Here is a 22343-nt window from a genome sequence, read left to right as displayed (position 1 = left end):
TTACTCTTAGCACGTGGGATCTCTGAAACTTTTCAAGTTAAGGCTTTTAGGCACCAGTGTGTTACAAATAATAATGGTATGGTAAAGTAAGCAGGACTTGAATTATGCTAACTTGTACCCTGGAGTTTTCTCTCAGACCGTTGGCATCCATTTGTGTATTCAAATGTTTAATAATCAAATTCCTTTAAAATATCCTTATTTGGTTCGTGCAGAGTTCTGGTTGGGCTCTGCTTTGGCAGACCCTGTATCTACAGTTGTTTCTGGCACAGGGAGGTTTCTCTGACCTAGAGGCCAAGTGCAGCATGTGCAGTAGGGTGTTGTAAGTCTGAATTGCAGCATTCTGGTTGTGGCTACCTTTTCTTACGGTTGTTCTTTGCCTCACTTCTTCCTTTCTTCCCTCTCTTTCTTTCCTTGCTGTCCCTGACAGAATGGCTTTGAGCCTCTCTTTGTGTTTGAGATTGACAATAACACCAATACCATTAAAAGAAGGCCAGGGACTCGCAAACAGGTGAAGAGCATGCAGTGTGTTGCTGTTGTGATTGTCCTACCCTGTGGTGTGCCGTGTTCCCCTTCCCTTCGCCCACTGCTGGGTACGTGAATTGTGACAACTTCTTGTTAGTCTGCATTAAGGTTGTCTTGCTCTTTTCATACAGGCATAAACAGTCATGTTAATGGTACAGACCACCTACTTCTGTTTTATTTTACTGTTCTCATATACTAGCTAATGTTTTGCTTAAGTCAAGTGATATTTTAGAACTCTTTAAAACAAACAAACAAAAAAACCCCATGGTTTTTGCTCTGCACTGTTGTGGAGAAAAAGGCTGTCTTGAGGATCAGCAGTTAAGTCTGCGTAGGGCCTAAAGATGTTTGTATTTAAGGCTTGCCCTGCGTATAACCTCTCCTTCTAGTCCTTCCTGGCTGTACTGTTCTGAAGTGGCAGAATAGTTGCGAATCAGTTAAATACTAACACTCCCAAGTGTGTTGTACACATCTGTAGAGTTTCTAGGTGTCATTTGGTGTTCTTTTCCTGTGCTGAACTGCCACTTTGCTATTTGAATGCTGTTTCAGAAAGCATAGTTTCATTCTTGAGCCATTCAGTCCTCAAATGTTAATGTTTTGGTTTTGCTTTCGATAAGACACAGAATTTGCCTTCTAGATCCACCTGTCAGTGACAGATTGGCATGCTGGAGCTCCCGTTCTGTAAACATGAAAAGTTGTTTATTTGGTTGGTTTTGATACTGGTTATAATTGAAATTTGGCTACACTTTTTGTGACAACACTGTAAATCTTCACACTGACATCTTTCCCGAGAGCTAGATTCCACCCACAGAATCTTATTTACTTTGTGTGTAATTCACAAGGATCAGCATTAGGTGTTTGTGGCAGATACCATGTGTATTCTTGAGCCCGTTAGATGTGGGTTTCTCTGATTTTTACAAAGTTGATACAAAAATAACTTACTAAAAATGCATAACATACTTGAAACGTTAAAAAGAAAGCTATTTATTTTGAATAGTGGCTCAAAATGTACTGTTGTAGGGTAAAATTTCCTTTTGTCTGATGGCATAGGTGTTACATTAGGTGTTACTAAAGAAGCTTTTACCTCACTTATTGTTCTCAGTTCTGCTTTTGATGTCACTGTGCTGTGTGTAAAAGAAACATCGCACCTCCCAAGCTTATTAGCCAGAAAGTTCAGGAGGGTAGGAAGGCTTTAACTGTAGTTCAGCAAGTATGTATCTGTTGCCTGTTGAGCGTTTCTGAGGATGTGATCATGATCACCTCTTCCTTTTTAACTTGTCTACTGCATTCCACCTTTGTGCATGACCTATCAGCCGTTTGCTAACACTGCTACTGCCTTCTCTTTCTTTCTGCATTCAGTCGCTCTCAGGGTTGAATCGAGAAAGCTGTGCTACTACCCTGCCTAATGCCTCTACTTTCAGTCCTGTCAAGGTATCTCTTGCTATTATCATTCACCAGTAAAACCAACAAAAAACTCTTGGATCCACACATCTGTTTTAACAGGTGTTAGTCTGTCAGCTTCTAATCAAAAGTTCAGGTAGGGTATGAATCCAATTTACCTGATTAAACTGTAGTAGATATTACCTCATCTTAGCTTTAGGCTGTGTCTACAGGAGGCCTGAGCTATAAAAACATGGTAACCAGTCTCTGCTCCGAGGGGTTCTTGGTTGTCTTTGAAGTTGCTTTTTCTGTACAAGATTATTTACTCTTGACCAAGTTGAGTTCATCAGAAGTACTCTTCTTGTATTCTTTAACAGCTTACTTTTGAATACAGATACCCTATAGTTCTTTCTCTTCTGTGGAAACTGCTATACCGAATGCATTCATCACAAGAAATCATTAGTCTGTGTAAGCACTGTAATAAAACCACAGTGTGTTTCCCTGGGGAGAGTGGTGTTCAGTAAAGAGCAGTTTTGCATTAGCAAAGGTGTCGAAGAGGTGTATCCTTATCGGTGCTTCTGTAATGCAGGTTCTGCATGTTATTTAATTATCTGTTTTTCTGTGTCCCCTTTGCAAAGAACGCTGAAAGTTTTGGTTGGAAGGAAGAGTAAACAAAGATCTGTCATTGCACAGTCAGTGCTGTTTCATCATTCTTTTTCCTCAGAAAAAAAGCAATTGTGTCATTTCTGCAAAAGAAAAAACTTTGTCACTTTCTGCAGAGATGAGACTTGGGGAACAACATACTGTGTTTTTTTCACACTCTTGTTTTTTTTCTGAAACACATTTAGATGGATGGAGCCTTTTTTAAAGCACAGCAAATTAAAATGTAGTCACAGCTTTTCCAGATTAGGACCATTTATACTCTTCTGCTTTTTTGTCCACAGAGTGATGACAGATCTACCATCTCCCCCGGCTCACCTACCACTCAGACAGGTAACAGGGAAAGGAAGAAAAAATTCTGAAAAATAAGATCAAAATGCCTGCTTGCTTATTTGTACTATGAAGGGAAGGGAGCATATGTTCCCATCTCTGTATGTGGCACTGCTGTGTTTGAGAATTTACCCAGTTATTTGGGTCCCCTTAGAAACACACGAGGGAAGAGGCAACAGGGGTGAAGCATGTCTTCAGGCAGAGCGTAGGGTTTGGCTGGTTTAGACCTCCATACAGGCTTTGGCACACAGATGCATTCAGCAACAGTCAGAACAGTTGTTGGAATTGGTATGTGGAATGTGCTTTGCATGCAAGTGACCTTGGAAGTGCCTTTTCCTGCTCTGCGCTTTTATCATGCATGGCTGTAGTTTATTTTGTCATTATTATATTAAAATTTTTGTTTTGTTCTTTTTAATTACCACATTGCTGAACCCGTTTCCTATTTAAACTCTAACCGTTTCCTTCTTCCTCCTTTCCTTTCCTGTGCCTTTCCACATTTGTTTAGTCCACCTTTCCCCTCCATATCCTGGCCATGCAGCCCCACCTTCCTATAGAAACCCTTCCCAGCGACCTGAGAGTTTCCTTTTCCGAGCAGCTGTCAGGGATGAAGCAAACAAAGGTAGGTTGTATAGCTTAGAAGTTAGCTAGTTTTGCTACGTTATATTAACATCTGCATTACCTAGGTTTTGCACTGTTCTGTTACTTCAGGTCATTATCACAAAACTACTTTGAGTTCCATTTGTAGACATATGGCATTAAACAGTTTGTGAATAAGCAATCTTTTATTTAGAGCTGTCAAATATTCTTTTGTCACGTTTGTGGAAATGTGGGATTTTGTTCTTCCTGGTCTGTGCTTACACCAAGGAAATGCCACAAAAGCCTTCAACCACTGATGAAGGCAGCTTCATAAATTTCGCATTGCGCAGTAGCACATAACAAAATTGCAATTGCTGTAGAAAGACTGAACTGTTTCAACGTACTTCATCCAGCAAAACTTTGTCCTCCTTTTGTGAATGATTACTAGCCAACAGAAAGAACAGAATCTAAACAGAAAGAAAAATGTGTTATAGAACACCTCATTTAGATTAGGTCATTAGCTTGATTAATAATCAAATGAAAGAAACAGATTTGTGAAAAGGAATGCACTGTACCCATTCTGGAACCTTGTATGTGCGCATGTGTAGTACAGCAGCGAAGGACAATCGGCCAAACTGTGCTTAGTGATTTTCCTTCCTTCGTGCTACTTTTTTAGCTGTTACTTCATCTTCTACCCGTGCCTTGTCTCCTGCTAATGATTCTGCAGACCCTAGAGCAAGACAAAACTCCAAACAGCGAGAGGAGGAGCTGGAGCTAATAGAGCAGCTACGTAAGGTAAGTACTGCCAGAAGCCGGTATGTGGACATCTTAGTAAATGCATTGCGTGCATCCTGCTAAATCTGTACTTCTGTTTTAGACCAATTTCACTGGACCAATACGGTGAATGGTTGACCAAAACTAAATGGCACTGTACAGTCTGAGTGTTTCTTTCAGATGGATGCAATGGTGTTCGCTTTGGTTTTTGTGGTGGATAAAGTCAGCTTCAAATTCTGTAAAATATACCGTGCTGACTCCTGCTTCTGAGTGTCCAGTGATGTCTGCTTTCAAAATAAACATGTGCTTGCTTTCTTCCTTATCAGCCTTCACACTTGTAAGGAACTCCCTGGAAAGTTACCTTACTGTTGTCTTTTTAATCTTTTTTTTAAAACGCCTCTTTGCTGTAAAGCCCACAGAAAAGCAGATGGAATGCAGAGACTGCTGCCAGTCATGGTGACAGCGTGGTTTCCTTGTGTGCTCTGGATCCATCTATTGATTCTTGCCTTATCCTTAGTTAAGTGCAGAATACCTGAGGTACAAATATTCCTTATGGTTGTGCTGTTTGCCTGTTCAGGGCTACCGCGCTCCTGGTTTGTGCCCAGGTACAATGACAATACACGTGAATATTGAAAATGTCACATGGCATTAAGGTACTGCTCTGCTTTGCCCCAGACTTGTTTCTGGAGAGCATGAAGGGATTCCTTGGGGTGCTCTAATTAATTGTTTGTGCTTTCTCAAGAAATAAGAATTCCTACTTGTTAAAGCTGATTTTAAAAGCCATAAGCATCCCAGATGGACAGAGAGAGTTCCTTCTCTTTGTAAATTTTAAAGTAAGGACAATCTCCTTTCCCTTAAAGGAGAAAGTTGCCTTAAATAAAACAAAACAAAACTTGGTGCTGTTTGCAGAGCCTCTCTTCTGTTGCCTCAGAATGCTTTGTATGTAGTCTGTCCCTTGTTCTGCTTCCCAAGTAAGCTTAAATATTTTGGTTTTAATACGTAAAAAAAATTTAGATACAGCATAACAATTCAGTGAAATTCACACAGTGTTTGAAATAAGATTAAAAGCCTGACTTGAAATTTTATTCATTCCATTACACAAATGCTAACTACCTTGTTTCTTTAAAACTATTTATGCCAAGTAGTTTGGGTTTTTCTTTACAGGGAAAAATGTTATCATGACTTTTGGTAACTATGTTGTTCTCCAACCCACGAAGACAATTATTTTCACTTCCCTTGGCAGAACCATTCTCTGAGAATACGTAGGATTAGGAGTACTGCTCTTAGACCCCAATTTCCATTATTTTTTAATAATGATCCTATTAGTCCCTGTGCTGTACAATGAAAACTCTTCATCATTGAACTTAACTGCTTCCAGATTGTGGTCAGCTCTGGGCCACAGTAGTGCGCAGAGCCTTCCTTGGTGTTACTCAGAAAGCTGTTTAGAAGTGTCACGAGGATGGAGAGTTGTGATGGAAGCACTTCTGCCTCTTATAAAATGTTCTGCAGAACGAAATAGTTGGAGGAAACCTGCTCTTACTTTTCGTGTGTCCATGTTCGTTTTTCTACAGAATATAGAATCACGGTTGAAAGTGTCGTTGCCCAGTGATCTTGGAGCAGCTCTCACCGATGGTGTTGTTCTGTGTCATTTAGCTAATCATGTGCGTCCCCGATCTGTTCCCAGCATTCATGTCCCCTCACCTGCTGTTGTAAGTATGTCATAATGATGGTATTTTATAGGTGTCCAAAATAACATCCAACAAAGTTCTGTAATCCAGACAAATGCTAAATTCAGGATTCTCCTCTGTGAACGTACGTGACAAAAAATAACCATCTGTTCTGTCTAAAAGAGGTCTATAGCTTCATTAAAAGAAATTATATTTGGGTTTGTTTCATTTAAATAAAGTTACTTCTAACACAGATTGTAAGAAAATGTTAATGTTTTCAAGTCCTCTCTATGTTAACTTGAAAACTAGTGAAATGAGAGACAGTTCAGCATGAGAACTGAAGTAGGATATGTCAAAAGATAAAAAGGTCCAAGAAGTTCAGGAAAACAGATTGTAGGAAAATACAACATTCTCTACAACATTTAGGACCCCACTACAGAAGACAGTGAAAACGGGCAGAGAAGCCAAGTTGATTCCTGTGTCCACTTCACAGCACTACAAATTCCTCTGCTTAGGAATTTTAGCAGAGCACACTCGAGCTACTTGGAGAACAGCATCTCCTGGAACAAAACAAATCCAGTCATACCTTTGTGATAACAGGAACAAAAGGTGTTGTATCTGGGGACTGTTGAGAGCAAGGAAGGACGCGCACAGAGAAGTTTGAAAATTTCTGAAGTTGTTTTTCTTACCCTGCCTAACTGCAGTGTTTCTGGAAAGCAATGAAGATGATATATTTCTGGGTGCATTACTGTGTTTTTTTTTGGGAAAGCACAGAATTAGAGAAAGGTCAAGAACTGTGAAATAACAACAGACTATTTACCTAATCTGTATTTCTGGAAGTCAGAAAGTTCAGTGAAAATATTTAGGGTCAGCTACTTAAAAGTAGTATGGAGAGGCAGATTGCTTGTTATGCACCTTTAAATTGTATGAAGAAGGAAAAAAACCTGACGATTGTTCCTGGGGGAAGTTGTTGAAACACGCATGTTGTGTTTGCTTTTCCTTATTTTGGAGTCACTCTTTGTGTTGGTTGGAATCTGAACTGGCACTTACAGGGCTGCCTCCTATATCATTGTGGTTCCTCTCCCTTGGACTTGATGTGAACAAGCAGATGTCTTCATTATTTTGAGAACGGTTGAACTGGACACGCCAAGGTTTTAGGCAGATTGTGGAATCATTAAGAGAAAAGGCATACAGCTGCTATTCAGAAGACTTGCGTCATTGAGAATATCTTTTCAATGGCCTGGTTTTATGTGCTGTTGAATATTCTGTGTTAGGAATTAAATCATGGCTTTGTCATATAAGTCCCAAGGAAGAGGCAGCCTTTAGCTGCACGGCTCCAGGAGCAGAAGAGGCATCATGTCATTCCTCAGTCACAATGTGATCTTTGTATTCCCTTCGTCCTTCGGGAGAAAGAAGTCAGCGCTAGCCTTTAACCTGCTTTCCTGGTGGGGAAATACGGCACATTGAGGGGACAGAGCAGAAACCCCACCACTTACGGAAAAGCACTGAACCCACAGAGGCCGCTGCCTGCTGCTACGTAGACTGCGGGTAGCTTGTTCAAAGGAGCAGGAAGCTTGTGTCTCTTTAACCAGAAGAGAATAAGCTTCAAGAGTAGAAACAAGACAGAGCCTGTGCCGTGGTATGTCTGTGCAGAGGTGTGAAAGCTAACTGTAGAAAAAAGCTCGCTTGAAAAAAATGCCAGGGAGTGCAGTTCAAAGAGCTACATCAAACACATCTACAAGAGGCTTACAAGCAGCAAGCTTCAGTTCCCGTTTTCTTCCGTTCTTTTCTGGTTTCATCTAGCCTTCATTTTTTTTATCTCTTTGTTAACTAAAATATGGTTTGATATTTATATATTTTTATATTGTAGTAATCCAGAACAGACTCCAGATTGCTTCATATCATGAAATTGCTCTGAAGTCACAGCATGGAAGCCATCCATGTGTGTTTCATTCAAAATATATTTTTAAAATTATCATACTGTAGTCACTAAAAGTGTTAGCCAGTTTTATATAACACCTTGTATATAAATATTGCACAGCTTAGAATTGTCTTTTTTTTTTTTAAACATCCAGCATTCATAAATTAGCTTTTCATAAAATAGCTTTGAAATTTGGGCTTGCTTTTCTAAAGAAAAGCAAACTACAGCAGAGCCTGCTTTGAATTAGACAAGCTTATGTCAGTGCGGTATGTTTTTGGCAAAGAGATTTATTAAGAGTTTTATTTAAATAAAAACCAAAGATCTCTTAAAATCCTGCCAGTTAAGAACACTGTATGTCTGCCTCCTTTACTTTGCAGCCTAAACTTACAATGGCAAAATGCAGACGAAACGTGGAGAATTTCTTGGAAGCTTGCAGAAGGATTGGAGTGCCTCAGGTACGTATTTCTGCTACCCTGATATAATGTTTCAGGTGCGGTTTTGTATGATGCTTCAGAAAATAAAACCTTCTTTGAAAGACTTGATGAAAACAAAATGATTAAAAGTTTAGAAGGTTCAGGTATAACCTATGTCTTGCAGTATAGACCAGACATACCTTGCATTGTCTTCCAGAGCAAAATGAAGTCAGATATAGTTTATCAGAGGTCTGATTTACTTTCTGCTGTGCCTCAAATTCATAATAGCTGATGCAGTTCGAGTCTGCCTTTAGAATTGCAAGGTATTTCTATAAAAACAATTACATTTTCTCAAGATTAGGTATTTGACAGCTTAAAAGTGGGATAAAATTTGGATGATGTTTTGCATGTGTTATTTTTATCCCAAAGCTTTTCATGTTCCTTCAGAATAATTCTCTTACGTGAACGTCTTTACTGTCTTACCGATGAGTCGCAGTATTATTGGCCTTTCTCTGATGGTAGCTATCTTTGCATAGATCCTAATTGTTTTGTCATGGACCAGTGGTAGAAGTCTATCTTCTGGTATTCCTTGTCCTCTTCTGAAACGTGGAAGAGCTAGGAGGTGGGAACACATGAAATAGTCCATCAGAGTCCAGTTACCCTGTTTTATGCTGTCCTGTCCTTTCCACTTTGTCCTATTCAGCAGCTGTCTCAGTACAAATAGTTTTGGTATGTCATGGGTTTTTTAGTTTTTCTTCCAGTGCATTAATTGATTTGGTTTCTTACACTGCTAAGCATTGGTGTTTCTGTTGTAGGTGCCGTTTTCTTTCTTTTGTATTGTGAAAGGGAAAAGTAGATCCAGTGACTCATTTCCCAGCTATTTCTAAAGGCAGTGTTCTCAAGTCAGTCATGCGGTATTTCTGGTGTTTTCAGATAGCTTGGCTTGCAGGCGTTTGAGCCATTGGGATTTTAGGATAGCATACTTATTGAGCTGCCTGGCAACTTCACATGACTCAGTGGTGAATCGCATTGGAACGTGGTAGGGAGTTGTAAGTAATCCTTAGTACTTTGAGGATCCTGCACTGTTTTGGTCCCCTAAGAAACTTCAGACTTTTACTCCCAGCAGAACTGCACAATATAAATTCATCTGGGGCAAAATTGTTCAATTCCATCCCAGCTTCCCTATTGATAGCTCCCTCAAATATGAAGATGTAATTTTTATGGAATTGCAGTACAGAGCAGATCACTGAAATGACCCACATTTAAAAACAACCAAACAAAAAAGCCGCTCAAGAAAAAGCCCCCTGTAGACCCAGACTGCTACATCTGCTACACCTACTGTCTAGGACCCTCCTGTTTTTCTCCTATTTCTTGCTTTAACGTGAAAGAGTTCAAGGAGGGTGTCTCTGGGGAAACTTACTGAAATACCCCCACCTGTACTCTAAAGTTGCTCTCACATGTCTACATTACATATCTACTGAGATGTGAACGTACGATATCTGTATGCAAGAATGGCGTGGCAGCCTAGTATATTTTTCTGGAAAAGATGCCTGCAGGTATTTCCTTTCATTTAAATTCTAATTACAAAAATAAAAGGCTTTCTGAAAGTATGGATCTATGTAGAAATACTTACCTTCTAAGAGGAAAGCTACTTTTAGAAAGTGTTAATTACAGGCGCCACAGTGGAGCAGCTGTTTCTATCGGACTTTGCTAGTTAAAGCCCTTGCATCAAAAGAAACCGACAGTTGAACAGATTGATACGTGCATCTAGATTTCGCTGATTTACAGCAGTTACCTGTGTGAAAGGGAGGGAAAAGATACACAGTGGGAATAGTTACAGAACACTTAAACTCTAATTAGTAATAGATATTTCTGCAGGATACTGCATTCAAGCATCAGTTACACATAAATAATCCCTTGTCCTACTGTTTTCATTAACTAAGATACAAGTGGAGACAGCTTTGGTGAGTACTCGGTGCCAACAGCATCTCGGAAACCTGTAGCCTCTTCATTTCCCCTGGAGAAAAATGGTTTTCACTAAGGCATGTGTCAACTGCTATGTTTTTAACAACAAAGAATAGTTACGTGTTTAAGCTGCACAGGTGACAGGCACCTCACTGAACACAAAACATTTGCTTAAGCGAGTTCTTTGCAATGGGAGTCTTGCAGATTCCTCTGTGAGAATTAACCAGCTGTGATACGCTTCTCGAACATGTAGTTATATCTGAGATGTCTGATGACTGACTGCTTCGTGGATGTTGCTATGGCTAACTGACTGACCTTTTTTTTTCTGTCTGTTTTCCCTTCCTGCTCACACACTCTGGACAGGACAATCTTTGTTCCCCTTCTGACATTCTTCAGCTAAACCTCAGCGTTAAAAGAACAGTTGAGACTCTTCTTTCCCTGGGGACAGATTCAGAAGAATCCAGTCTTGTCTCCCTTTCCATTCAGCTCTGGGGCTTTGTGGTGTTTTACTGTACTCTAATGCTAACGCTCTGTATGTTCTATCGCTGGGTCTTTTTTCTCTAGCTGAAGGATAGTGTTGCTGCTTCCTCCCTCCATCGCTCCGGTGCTTGGTTTTTGTCAAGACTGTGTCTATGAAGTGCTTTCTTTCCCACTGATGGGACAGAGGTGACAAGTGCGATGTGTAAGCACATTGGTGCACCCACGCGACCATCTGTGACATAATTCACATTTGTATTTGCTGTGTCATATTTAGCAGATGTAACGCATTTACAAGGGAGGAAGTGCTGTCCGTGGGCTAGAGCAAGGGACTGAGCTTAGGGTGCATGCTATAGTCTGCTGACGAGTGATGTAGTACTGGGAAAACTGCGTTGTCAGTTTGTGCCTCAGTTTCCCCATCTGTAAAATGGGAATTACACCCACTTTGGTAAATTGCTTCAGGATTATCTGATGAAAAATGTTAAAGAATGCAAAGTATTTTTTTCAACATCAGTGTTCTTGATTAGATTTCACAGTCTTAGGAGACATGGTCTGGTAAGTTTTGTCCACAGGACTGTTATGGATATATTTTTTCTTCTTACCCCCCGTCCCTTTTCCCCCTTCTGAGAGCATTTGACTTCTCGTATTTGTAGACTCTGGTGTATGACTTTGAGTCGGGATTTTTAAAATAACTGTCAGCGAATCCTGAGCTACTTGAGCTTCGTAACAGATCAAGCAGGAAGTTTTCAGAAAACTGACCTCTTCAGCAGCTTTGAGAGAAGCGTTTTCTGGCACAGAAGGAAAGATCTTTTAAGATTCTATCAGATGCCACAGAATGTCGTAGCATTTTACTGTGCTCTGGATAAAACTTAACAAAAACTTCTCGAGTTGCCACTTGATTGTGGGCGCCCCAACCCGTGCTTGTTTCATGCTGATTCCCTTCTTCCTCTTACCCTGTCGTTTTCAGAAACCTTTGTATCATACAATTGCAGAAATGTAAGTCCCGGCTGCACGATCACTCTTCACTGTTTTACAAAACTCAGGTAGTCTTCCGTAAAGCTTCAAAGCTTTTCCCTCCCCAGGAAAAGCATCCTGGTGCTTTAATGCTTTAATGTCTCAGGGACACCTCAGAACTTCAGGGCACTCCCCATGTGATGTGTAAAAGACCATGTCTCCTCAGAGTGTAGATTGATTCAGGGAACTCTGCTCAGAGACCAGTGACAGGTAAGTGTTAAGTAAAATGGCTGTCCCACACGTGTTTTCAATAAATTTCTGTTATATCTGAAAATACAGTCAGTGGCTCGTGAGCCCGGTTTAAGTGGCGTTAGCATTCCGATGTTAACCTGGCAACAACTCTGAAGCGCGGTTTAAGATACACAGGAGTTCAGTTGCAAATGTGGTCGCTACCAGTAAAATGTGTACATGGATCTCACAGGCTCTCGTAACGTAAAGTGAGTATTTCACAAAGGAGCGAGTAGAGGAGTTGACGCCCTCTTTCCAAATCACACACAGTGTTCTGTCCAAGCAAAACATTTTGGAGGAAAGAGGGGACCTTTGACGGGGGAGATTGTTTTATTTTTAAATAAGCTATTTTTGCACTGCTTACTGGTATGAACTAAAATGAACTCAGTTCCTTTGTTTCTTAACTTCTTCTAATGAACACTGTGATAAAAGCTGCAAGGGTTTTTACACTAACAGTGCCTTCCAGTTTTTAAATTTTGTTTGTCGTGACTGTCTGTGGTATGGAGTCATTCCAAAGCTTTTCCCCTTATCTATTTGCCTACATAAGAAGAAAGATAAGGCATATTTGCTCAAGTTTACAAGTATTTTCTCAAAAAGCACACTGTTTTCAAAATAACATAAATTTGCTGGAAGAAAAATGTATTTCAGCCTGATCATATGGCTTACTGTGAGAATTTCAGTCTGGGTTCATTTGTTTTCTCTCCGCTCTGAGCTTTGCGGCAGGAGCGTTGGCTGCCACTGTTTATGCTGAAGGATTTCTTTAACATCAAAAATCAGTAAAGATTCAAAGAGTGGAGAAATGCAGGTTGCTGTGGAAATAACCCGTGAAAAATAATCTCTGTAGCTCTATAGGAAGGACAGGCTTTGGTTATTTTCTACAGATACAGAGAACTGTTGGACATGTATCCTGACTGTTGTGGAGAGAGGATGGCCAGGATGTGTCAAGGACTTACGTAGGATGAGGCTTTAAATCCATCTTAGACTGAGAATAGCACAATTATTAATAAACACTTTGAAACCTCTTTTTGCATTTTGCGTATTACTCTTACTCCTTAGGATGATCTTGGAGGTGACCTGCTAAGCGGGTGTACTTCTGGAAGATAAGTAAGTGGTAGTGACTCGCACATAACGTAGGATGGACACTCGCCTATAAATACACTGTCGATTTCTCATTGCCCTGAAGAGGAGAAACGGCATTTTCCACATTTGTGATCAAGGTTATTTCAGTCATACATAGAAGCAAGTCTTTTTTTCCTTTTTCTTCCATAAAACAACTTGTGCTTTCTGCGTTTTTGTGCCTTCCAAGGAACTTTTGTAATGAGAGAGATCAGCACATCCATACAGACAGAAGGACTTCAGGTGGGCAGTGTCTCCCATGAGATGAGAATTGCTTTTAAGTATGACGTTTCCTCTTAGGCTTGTTGCACAGTGTTTCCGTAGCGCACACTAGTATTTCACTCTCTGCTTTAAAGCAGGTCTTTCCAGCTTCCAGCCTGACAGCTGAACGGGCTTGCTACGTGAGGACTCCCTCAAAAAGGCAGTTGTGTTTTGGAAAGGAAGCCATGGTTCCTCTCCTACTCTGTGTTGTAGCAAGGTCACCATGCTGAGGCAAAGCTTTCCCCCTCCCTAAGTTCATCTACTTCTGGTTTCATAAACTGCTGCCATTTCAGTGTGGGCAGAGGCAGAGGACAATTTGCTCTGCCCCACTTCTCCCACGGTCCTTTTTCAAATTCTTATTTGTCCAATTTTCTAATAAATAAACACAAGGATTACCCCACGGCCGCCTCCTCTGAGTAGTCATGTTCACGGTTCATTACTCACAAGCAGAAATTTCATTTCATACCTGTGTGTGTGCTAGCTGTCCATAACATTTCATATTTCAGTCACCTTTTGCTTAATTTTTTTTTCTTTTCAGTTGAGTGTTTTTCATCCATTTTGTTTTTGTCTTTGTTTTGTTCCCCATTCAGGAGCAATTATGTTTGCCTCTACATATTTTAGAAGAGAAGGGTTTGACACAGGTAGCTGTGACTGTCCAGGCGCTCCTGGAGCTGGCACCCCCAAAGCAGCAGCAACTTCACCACTTGTCTGCTGTGTAAAGACCTCCGGGACCTTTTGGGTTACCTTGGCTAAGCAGAAGGACGTGAAGACTTTACTGCCCATGCAGTGCATCCAAACACACAGAGCTCTGTTCTAAGGAAATGAGTTTCCGTGATTCCTGACAGGAATGTTTTACTTCATTTCTCCATTTTTTTGGAGATCGCAACAGTTTCCAATAACATTTTTATTATCAGTATTTTTGCCCCTTATTTAAAAAAAAAATACAGTTGATGGGGAGGAGGGCAGGGAATTCCAGTGGCTGGCTTGCCAGCCATAGAAACTGACCTTGTAGACTGAAGACATGGGTGTAGAGTTTGGAAAGCGATCCCTAGGGGAATTCGTTTGTAAAAAAAGGATGTTGCTGCAGTGGGCACATGGGGAATGAAATTTCTTTCCTTCCGCGCAGGGTTCAAAGAAAGGGAATTTCTTTGCCTCCAAAGAACAACAGCTCCTTCTATATATATAAAAAAATTGCAACACACAATCTTAACCTGCAGTGCTTGATAACAGGGTCGAACCTCGTGCAGCTGTAACTTGTGTTGGCATGTCCTCATTGCTTAAAATTTGAAAGAAAAAAAGACGGATTAATTTTTTTCCCAAGGGAAAAAAGACTGCGTGTTTTCTCCGCAAGAAACATCTTAGTAAAAGATACTAAACCAGAACTGTTCAAATTGTATTAATCACATTAGCATGCTTGCTGGGTTCACTTTCTGTTTGGGTTTTAACGGGTCTTTATCTGACAATTTTGCCAACATCAGCGGAGGGAGATCTACCTCCTCTCACCTCCCCTTCTGGTCACGTAGGGGTGCGTGCGGTTACTCAGTAGTTTTGTCAAATGATGGCTAGATGTCATCAAGAACCACGTATGTATTTTCACTAGGGTGTGAAGAATTACAGCCTGCCGTGCTAATCATTAGAAACCCGTTATCAAATAACACGTGCGTTAGGGGCCGAAGCATCCCACGCAGACATGCCAGCACTGGTGAACGGCCCAGCCACCGAGAAATGTATCATTTTAGGAACACAATTGCTGGATTTCCATAGGTGGGCTGCATATTGCCAAAGCAGCAGTCTGTTGCAAAAGGTGGCTTCTATTTGTGGGTTTAACATGGCTTTAATAAATAAAGCCTTTTATCATTGGAATTTATGTAGAGATGCACTGGTTTTACAGAACTACCATTACTTCCTTCCTCCTTCCTTAACATAAAAATAGGCGTTCGATACACAGGAATGGGAGAGGCAGCCGACAAGTTTTGCATTTTGCTGGAAAGCTGACCGGCAAAACAAAGGCTAGCTCTGCGTGCTCTGGTCCTAGTGATGAGGCCAAGCTCGCTACCAGATCAGTTACAATAATTGTTGGGGGGGTTTTCCCCCAAAAAGACCTTGCAAAATGCAGTTCTCCACCCGTGCAGTTCCTTTGTTAGGTTTTGGCCAATTTAAAGCATCCCCGAACATTACGCTACTAACACATGGTGCACGGGGTCTGAGACCAACTTCAGGCATGGGAGGTATTGCATCTGGGGATATATTTGAAGCAGAATGCACCAAGAGGATTTCATGGGGATAAAGGAAGGAGAAGAAATGGGGACAGGCTAGCTAAAAGTCATTTTTGCTGAAGTAAACCTGCCACGGGAACACTGGCGAGGACTGCTCTTAGCTGGATTTTTTCCCCTTTTGATTTGCAGTTTTGTTTCCGCTCTGTTTTGCTTCATGTATTTCTTTCAAGGTCCATTGTGGTGACTGTCGAATCCCTTATTTCACATAATTATTCCCGCTGCTTCTCATTGGCACTGGCTGATCAGGTTGCAAGTGGAGAACACCACCTGAAGGGTACTTGAAACCGCACAGCTGAAAAGAGAGACCTTTTCATAGCGGGTAAGCGTGTTGCCCTGAGCCCTGCAAGCAACGAAAACGCCAGTAACTTGCAGTGCACACAGGAAGAGAGCAGCTCCATACAGACGTACTTTCCTCCTTAAGTAGGTCTCGTTTCACTTAATTTCGCTTGCAAGGAGCGTTGGTAATTCTTAAAGGATTACATAAAAGTGTCTGAGGTCTCTGCTGTAGTCTGCTGAGTGGGGGATTCTGCCGCTCGCAGCCAACAGTACAGAGCACAAGTGTTTCGTGTATGTTGGTCTCTGCACATAATTTGAAAGAGGGGGGCACTGACTTCATCTTAGTTTTCAACATTAGGTCATTTGTATTGTTACAGGGGCACGTTAACTCTTCAATAGCACACCCTTTGTGGACTATTTACATATTCCCGTTTCAAGAAAACCATTCCATACGTGGAATTGTGAGGGTGTGGTGTTTGCTCCGGTCCAGCTTCCAGCGCTTAGGGAAAATGAAACTTAACAGTATTCAGGTTGGTGGAAGTTTGACGTTCATTAATACTAGTTTTTAGGAGTTGATGGGGTGGGGAGTTGAGCCTGACTGCGAGACATGGCTATTTCCCGTCGTGTCTGGTGAACACAGCTACTCTTCTGTACGAGCGGTGCGTACGCACGGCAGCTGAGTTCCTGCGAAGAGCAATGGTTGCGTGGCTGGGCAGGCGCTCTCTCCCCAGTATCGCGTACTTCGTTCTAAGCAACGGTTCACTCTGGCAGTTTCCGTGTATGCGGTCATGTTAGTTTATAATCCTGTGTTTTCATGCTGGCAAACGCTAAATCTTGACCAGATGTTTAGGACAAAAATCCAAACCTGAAGTTTCATCGTACGGTTTATTTAATGTATTATACCAAAACCAACTGCAGTTCTCTTTTGCAAAATGGGTTGGGATTTTTCAGTGTATTTATGTGCAATTTTTGTTGTATCCCGTGAAAAGAATGTCGTAGAGAAAACGTGTATAAAATTCTATTTTGTGTGTTAAAGCAAAGAGGCAATTGTCTTTCCTCTCTGGGGCGTTTGTGTTGGAGGGTGTGGGAGGAATCCCTCCGAGTGCTTCGTGCTTGCTGGTGTTCACACACTGACTCCATTGTGTCACCATCCCTCCTCAAACCGTGGCGAGCACTGAGCGGCGTTTGAGGCTCGGCAAGGCTGCGCGCTCGAGGCCAAGCGGCACGGGCACTCGGGAGTCCCTGACGGCAGCGCGGTGGTCGGGGCAAAACAGCCGGGGTTTGGGTCTTCCCCCTTTCGTAAGGGCCCCGACCTCGGTGGCCTGCTTAAAATAAACCAGAGACAACTTTTTACAGCGCCGAGAACACCCCTGTTGTTCTTGCTAGTGACACAATGGCAAATGGTATTTTTACCCTTTTATGACAATAAACGGTTCTTTGAAAAAATGTTTTAGAAACGGAGGACTCTTAAGGTGAATTTGGACAGCTAAAAAAATGCTTTTCTGTAGATATTGTGATGTTTTACAAAGCGATCTAATTTTGTTATTTCTGAAAACAGTGTAAACGTGTAATTAATAGAGTAAAGGATTTTAAAGCTTCATCCCATGCTGTGCGTCTGTAAATACATTCCATAATTTCCAAGTCTGTTACATATAAATGTGTCTGACTATTGTACACTTTATTTTAAATTGCCTGTATTCTGCCAGTAGTGTGAACTTCTAGCACATTGATAATATAAAAGGAAACCATGGGTAATTTGAAATAAAGTTTTAAAACTCACATGAATTACAGTATTCTTCCTGCTGGTTTTCTGTTGCGTCGATGAATGTCACATCCTCTGTGTCGGGTGTTTATCCCCCTTCCCCATCGTCACAGCTGGCAGCTAATGGACCTGGTTTGTGTCTCTAGAAAAACTCCAGCATTTTTACACACGTTCTGCAGCCACATCAGAAGCTTTTTCTTGGGGGCATTTTTAACCTTCCCCAGACGCTGAGAAGCAGTGATTGTGTACAGGATCCCACCCACCCCCTTTTTTTCTTTTCCTTCTCAAAGTAAATGTACGTTCTAGGTTTGGGGAGTTTGCTGCTGCCAGTACTGGTGCCCCTGGCCGTTCTCGTCTTTTGCTTGGTTTTATCCTGTCTTGGGTTTGATCTGTAAAACTTGCACCCCTGCTTCATGCCCCCGCAGCATTTGAAAGGTTGGTTCTTGTTAGCCAAAATGTTTACTCCTCTTTTCTTCCCTCCTCATAGTTTTTATTATTTAAAAAAAACAAAAAACAAAAGCAAGGCCTAGAAACTGCCAGAGATCCACAAACCCTCCCTACTTCATACACGCTGCATGCCCCTGTGGTACTGTTCCCTGCTCACCAAGCTGCTTCAGCATCCTTTTTTGACCTCCTGGGGACTCCATCAGTCACTTGGGACAACTCCGTTCCTGCCTTCCTGAGGGCTGCACAGCTGCAGCCCTGGTGAAATGGCCTGGTGGTCATTTCTCCCCGTCTGTCTAAAGCCGCCTCCTAACCGGCCTCTCGTTCTCCAGCCTTTCTTCTCCATTTACCTCCCTTGAAACTAGTTTCTCCAAAGGGCCTGTGACTTCTGGTGCTCCCTGCGGAAGAACGTCATGGATGTGCGCAGGCGCTCAGCCTGTTTACTTGGCAGCTGTGCAGCCAAGAAACAGAAATCCACTGCGGTTTCTGACCGAGCAAGGTAAGGCTCGTAAGGAGAGCAGCGCCTCTGGGATGGGCTGGTGCAGCGGAGGAGGCCGGGAGGAGCTGGCCGGGTGGGTGGCCGCGGTCCCCGGGCAAGGGCGTGCTGTTCGTTCTTGGGAGGCGTAAGCTCGCGGGGGTTCGGTCAGGTTAAAAGCCTTTGCCCCCGTCACACTATCGCCCAGCGGCCAGGACACTCGTATTGGGACCCTAAAAGAGATTTCGGCACTCTCCACCTTACTGGACTAGTAAACCCAGTTCTACTGCTGCTTTTTTTTTATTATTATTATATCATTTTTGAAAGAAGAAGTACCCCTTCCCCTATACACGCAGACACAGAGCTTCCTGATCTCGGAAGCGTACTGCTGTGCCCATGCCATTTATGGTTTTGGGTTTTTTATCTTTGAGATACCAGTCACCAAAATAGAAGTTCTGAATTAGTTCACAACCCAGTGCAGTGTGTTAACTTCCTACTGACCTGTTCACTGCGGCTCCAGGGACCTGATGGACCATAAAAACAAGCGCTGTTGCGCTGGCATCGGGAACTGGGGCTTGAAGGGGAGCCCAGCCTTGGCAGGATCCCTGGCTGCGGAGGATCGTTCAGGATCACGTTATATTTTGTTCTCTGCTGAAAATCAAGCAAAGCCCAGCTGATGCCATGCTTCAGATTTCAGTTGGTTGTGTTAGTAACGTGTGCCTAGAGTTTGATATAAACAGTGGAGATCTACTGCCTCTCCGTTCTGTCCCACTTTCTCCTTAGCTCAAAACCTCTGAAGAGTTTATGATCAAACTTCACTCCCTCCATCTAACCAGGTCACCTGTTAACACCCACCACGTACGGAAAATACTAGTCCTAAGTGAAATGTACCGAGTCAGCAGCGCATGAAAAAGACGACTTAAAATGAGGAACATAACTCCCGAGGTGGCTCTGCGGTGCCTCCCGCGATAAGGAGCCGCGGTGCGGACGCGGGGTGTCAGCACAGTCCTGGCTCAGCTCCTGCCAGCCTCGGACTGGAGTGATCCCTGTTCCTACCGCGCCTGGGGACCACGGAAGGCGAGCGACTGTGTTCACAGCTTTGGTACCAGTGCTGGAACGGGAACGCGTTCTGGTTTTAAGTAGGCGGCAGTGCTCCAGGGGTAATACCGATACCTCTACGCAAGTTTGTCTAGAGTGTCTGAAATTTCAGTGCTCCCTTGACAGTCGGCTCGGCCTGATAGTCGGGCAGCAGCCCCTTCCCTCCCGTTCAGAGTTCTGAGCCAAAGGCTCTCTGCTCGCGATTTCAGTCCTCTCGCTTGAACTTCCGAGCTTTTGGCACAGTTAAGCTTGGACATGAGGATGTTTGGATGGGGCCAGCACGGGCTGGTCACAAAGAGCACAGCAGACTTTGTATGGTTTGAGCTCGCTCTCCTGCGTGGGAGTGTCAGAAGCCAGCCAGCTCGACCGCAGGGCTAATTTTGCTTTGTGCACAGACCTGCATGTGATTGATAGCCGTGTCAAGAGAGAGGGCTCCCCTCTGGGTTAAAAAAGCAGCACGCTGCTCCCCAGCAGTGGGCTTCGCCCCCTGCCTACTGCCTCATCCTGCTGCGCAGAGACGGTGGCCAGGGTGGTGGGTACGGCTGTGACGGATCAGCTCCTGTAGGCAGCGCGGCCAGCTGTCTTTTTCCGTTGTCCCTTCCCTCGGTCGGAGGGCATTCGGAGCTATTCTGTCTATGTGCTGACATTTTGCAGGACTGCGGGAATGGAAACCTGCGTGCTTTGACTGCCCTTGTGTTTACACTGCAAACTGTCGGCGGTTTTCCCCCTGCCGACCTAATGCCGGCACTGACAGCAGGGAGGGTGCTGCTTGAGCCCAGATGCGGGTGACTTGGCCTCCCCGCCTTACTCAGAGCCACAGCAAGCACTAACGCTTCAGCCACGGCCAGTGCTTTGGGGTCTGCAGAGGAGGTTCTCGGTGCAGAGCGTCCCAAGCAGGTGAGTTACTGGGCTGTTAACAGGATTACCTCCTGCTAGCTGTCATATTTCCATAAAGCACTTTGGGGGATGTAGCGTTTCTCACTGTTTTCATGCAGTTCCCCTTTCTACTGGAGAAACAGTGTCTTTGCTGTACGAGGGCAGCTTCAAGATCTTAAGAGTTACTGCAGCTTCAGCTTAACTGTGTCTGTCATAAACTGTGTTCTCCAGAATAGTCTGAGCTCTGTTAACATGGTTTATTTTCTCCTGGCAGAGACAGGCAGACTGCAGTGCCCTGCCGAGCAACAGCCCTGGAGCCTGTCTGTGGCCAGGTTTCTTTACTTATCGTGTCTTTTTCTTTGCTCCAGATTTTTCCTTTTTCCCTTTTTCTTTCTGCTTTGATAGGTGTTTCTCCCGAATCTTCCTGAGGGCCTGGTAGGGCCCAAGGTTTCTGCGGACCATTGTACCTCTCCACCAGGCCTGCAGCTGGAAGTGAGAGAGAGAGAGAGGAAATCACTTGCTGGGATACCTGGTACAGCTCAATGGCCAGAGCATCTCTCCTGTGCTCCCCAGCTGCAGGAGGAAACCCCTGGCCCACACAGCAGCGGTTGGGCCTATGCTGGTTACACTGAAGGTATCCGTGTCTGGACCGAGGGCATCTGCTGCTGGTGGCAAGGGGACGAGCAGGGGAACTGCTCCATGACCCTCCCTGTACCGCCCACGCAGTGGGGCTGGTGTGATGAGCGTGGCCCCAGACCACTCGAGGAGACTGGCTTCTCCCCTTGCAGTCCCTTCTCAAACCTGCAGCTAGCTGCTGGCTTTGTGTCTGCCCCAGAAGAAAGGGACAGGCTTCATCTGTCCTTTGCTTGTGCCGCCCCACACCAGACGACTTTCTCAGGCCATTTTCTGCCCGAACAAACCTGTGGTGCAAATGATTAGCTCCCAACTGCTGATGGAACAGCACTGCCTCAGCTTTGCTCCCCTTTACCTTCAGGATGCTCTTCAGCTCCAGGGCATCCTGCTCTAGTTGTCGTCTTTTAGCCTTCTTTTCCGCCCGGTCACTGATGATGGCTTCCTCAAACGTCTGGCACTGCAAGATAGCACAGGGGTGGCAACAGCCGCATGAAAAACACATCCCCTAAACTGCAGGGCCAACCTTTCAGGCTCACTGGGCCCAGCAGCTTGTCAGGGCAGGGCTGGGCTCACCTGGACCCTGGTGCAAGGAGTCTTCTCCTCTAGCTGCCTACTGGTCTCATCCTTGCTACACGCTTTTCGCAGCCCAGCCAGGGCTGCTCTGGCCCATGGGTCGCGGTGCGGGTCCCCACCCTGTGCGCCAAGGAGTTCCCTGGCAGCCCAAGGATAATGTGTAAGCGTGGATCTTCCTCCCCCGCCTCCTTTATTTGATCTTTCCTGAATCCAGATGGCAAATGTTGCTCATTACCACCATCAGTCCTAAGGCACTGAGAGCTGCTGCCAAAGTGAAATCTCTCACGGCCTGGGTGTAATTAACCCTCTGATCCTGTGCTGTAAAATGGCTGTCTGGTGGCGTCTCAGGCAACAGATGGTGGTGGGAAGGGCCCGTGCTCCCCCAGGCTAGGCAGCAGATGATGTACAAACACACTTGGGACACTGAGATGACAGTGTACAGGGCAAAAAATGAGCCCACAAGCAGGGAAACATCTAACTCGGTCCCATCGTCTCAGACCCAGTGACAGTAAGGAATGATTACAAGTTAATTCCTTCTGGCTTTAAAACACCCCTTTTTCTAGACACTTCTCTCTGCTCTGTGTTGCCTGCTCCGCTGTGCCTGCATAGCTGTGATCAGAGCCCGGCAG

At 43.7% G+C, this 22343-nt stretch overlaps 2 protein-coding genes across 2 annotated transcripts in view; one reads left to right on the top strand and one right to left on the bottom strand.

Annotated features, from left to right (window-relative positions):
- LRCH3 (leucine-rich repeats and calponin homology (CH) domain containing 3) overlaps positions 1-12945 on the top strand; it is a 69067-nt gene extending 56122 nt beyond the window's left edge. Inside the window, exons 16-22 of the mRNA XM_009323595.1 lie at positions 428-508; positions 2844-2892; positions 3395-3508; positions 4142-4260; positions 5811-5948; positions 8205-8282; positions 10569-12945. Coding sequence (XP_009321870.1) covers positions 428-508; positions 2844-2892; positions 3395-3508; positions 4142-4260; positions 5811-5948; positions 8205-8282; positions 10569-10769 — 780 coding nt within the window. The 3' untranslated portion in view covers positions 10770-12945. The remainder of the gene's footprint in view (positions 1-427; positions 509-2843; positions 2893-3394; positions 3509-4141; positions 4261-5810; positions 5949-8204; positions 8283-10568) is intronic.
- Positions 12946-20850: 7905 nt separating this feature from the next.
- IQCG (IQ motif containing G) overlaps positions 20851-22343 on the bottom strand; it is a 19112-nt gene continuing 17619 nt past the window's right edge. Inside the window, exons 8-9 of the mRNA XM_009323594.1 lie at positions 21497-21598; positions 20851-20994 (exon numbers count right to left, since the gene is read on the bottom strand). Of these exons, the coding sequence (XP_009321869.1) occupies positions 20851-20994; positions 21497-21598 (246 nt within the window). The remainder of the gene's footprint in view (positions 20995-21496; positions 21599-22343) is intronic.

The sequence above is a fragment of the Pygoscelis adeliae genome, unplaced genomic scaffold, assembly GCF_000699105.1.
Source record: "Pygoscelis adeliae isolate BGI_AS28 unplaced genomic scaffold, ASM69910v1 Scaffold245, whole genome shotgun sequence".
In the NCBI taxonomy this organism is placed as follows: domain Eukaryota; kingdom Metazoa; phylum Chordata; class Aves; order Sphenisciformes; family Spheniscidae; genus Pygoscelis; species Pygoscelis adeliae.
The sequence above is the reverse complement of the archived record's forward strand: the minus strand, read 5'-3'. Positions and strand labels throughout refer to the sequence as shown.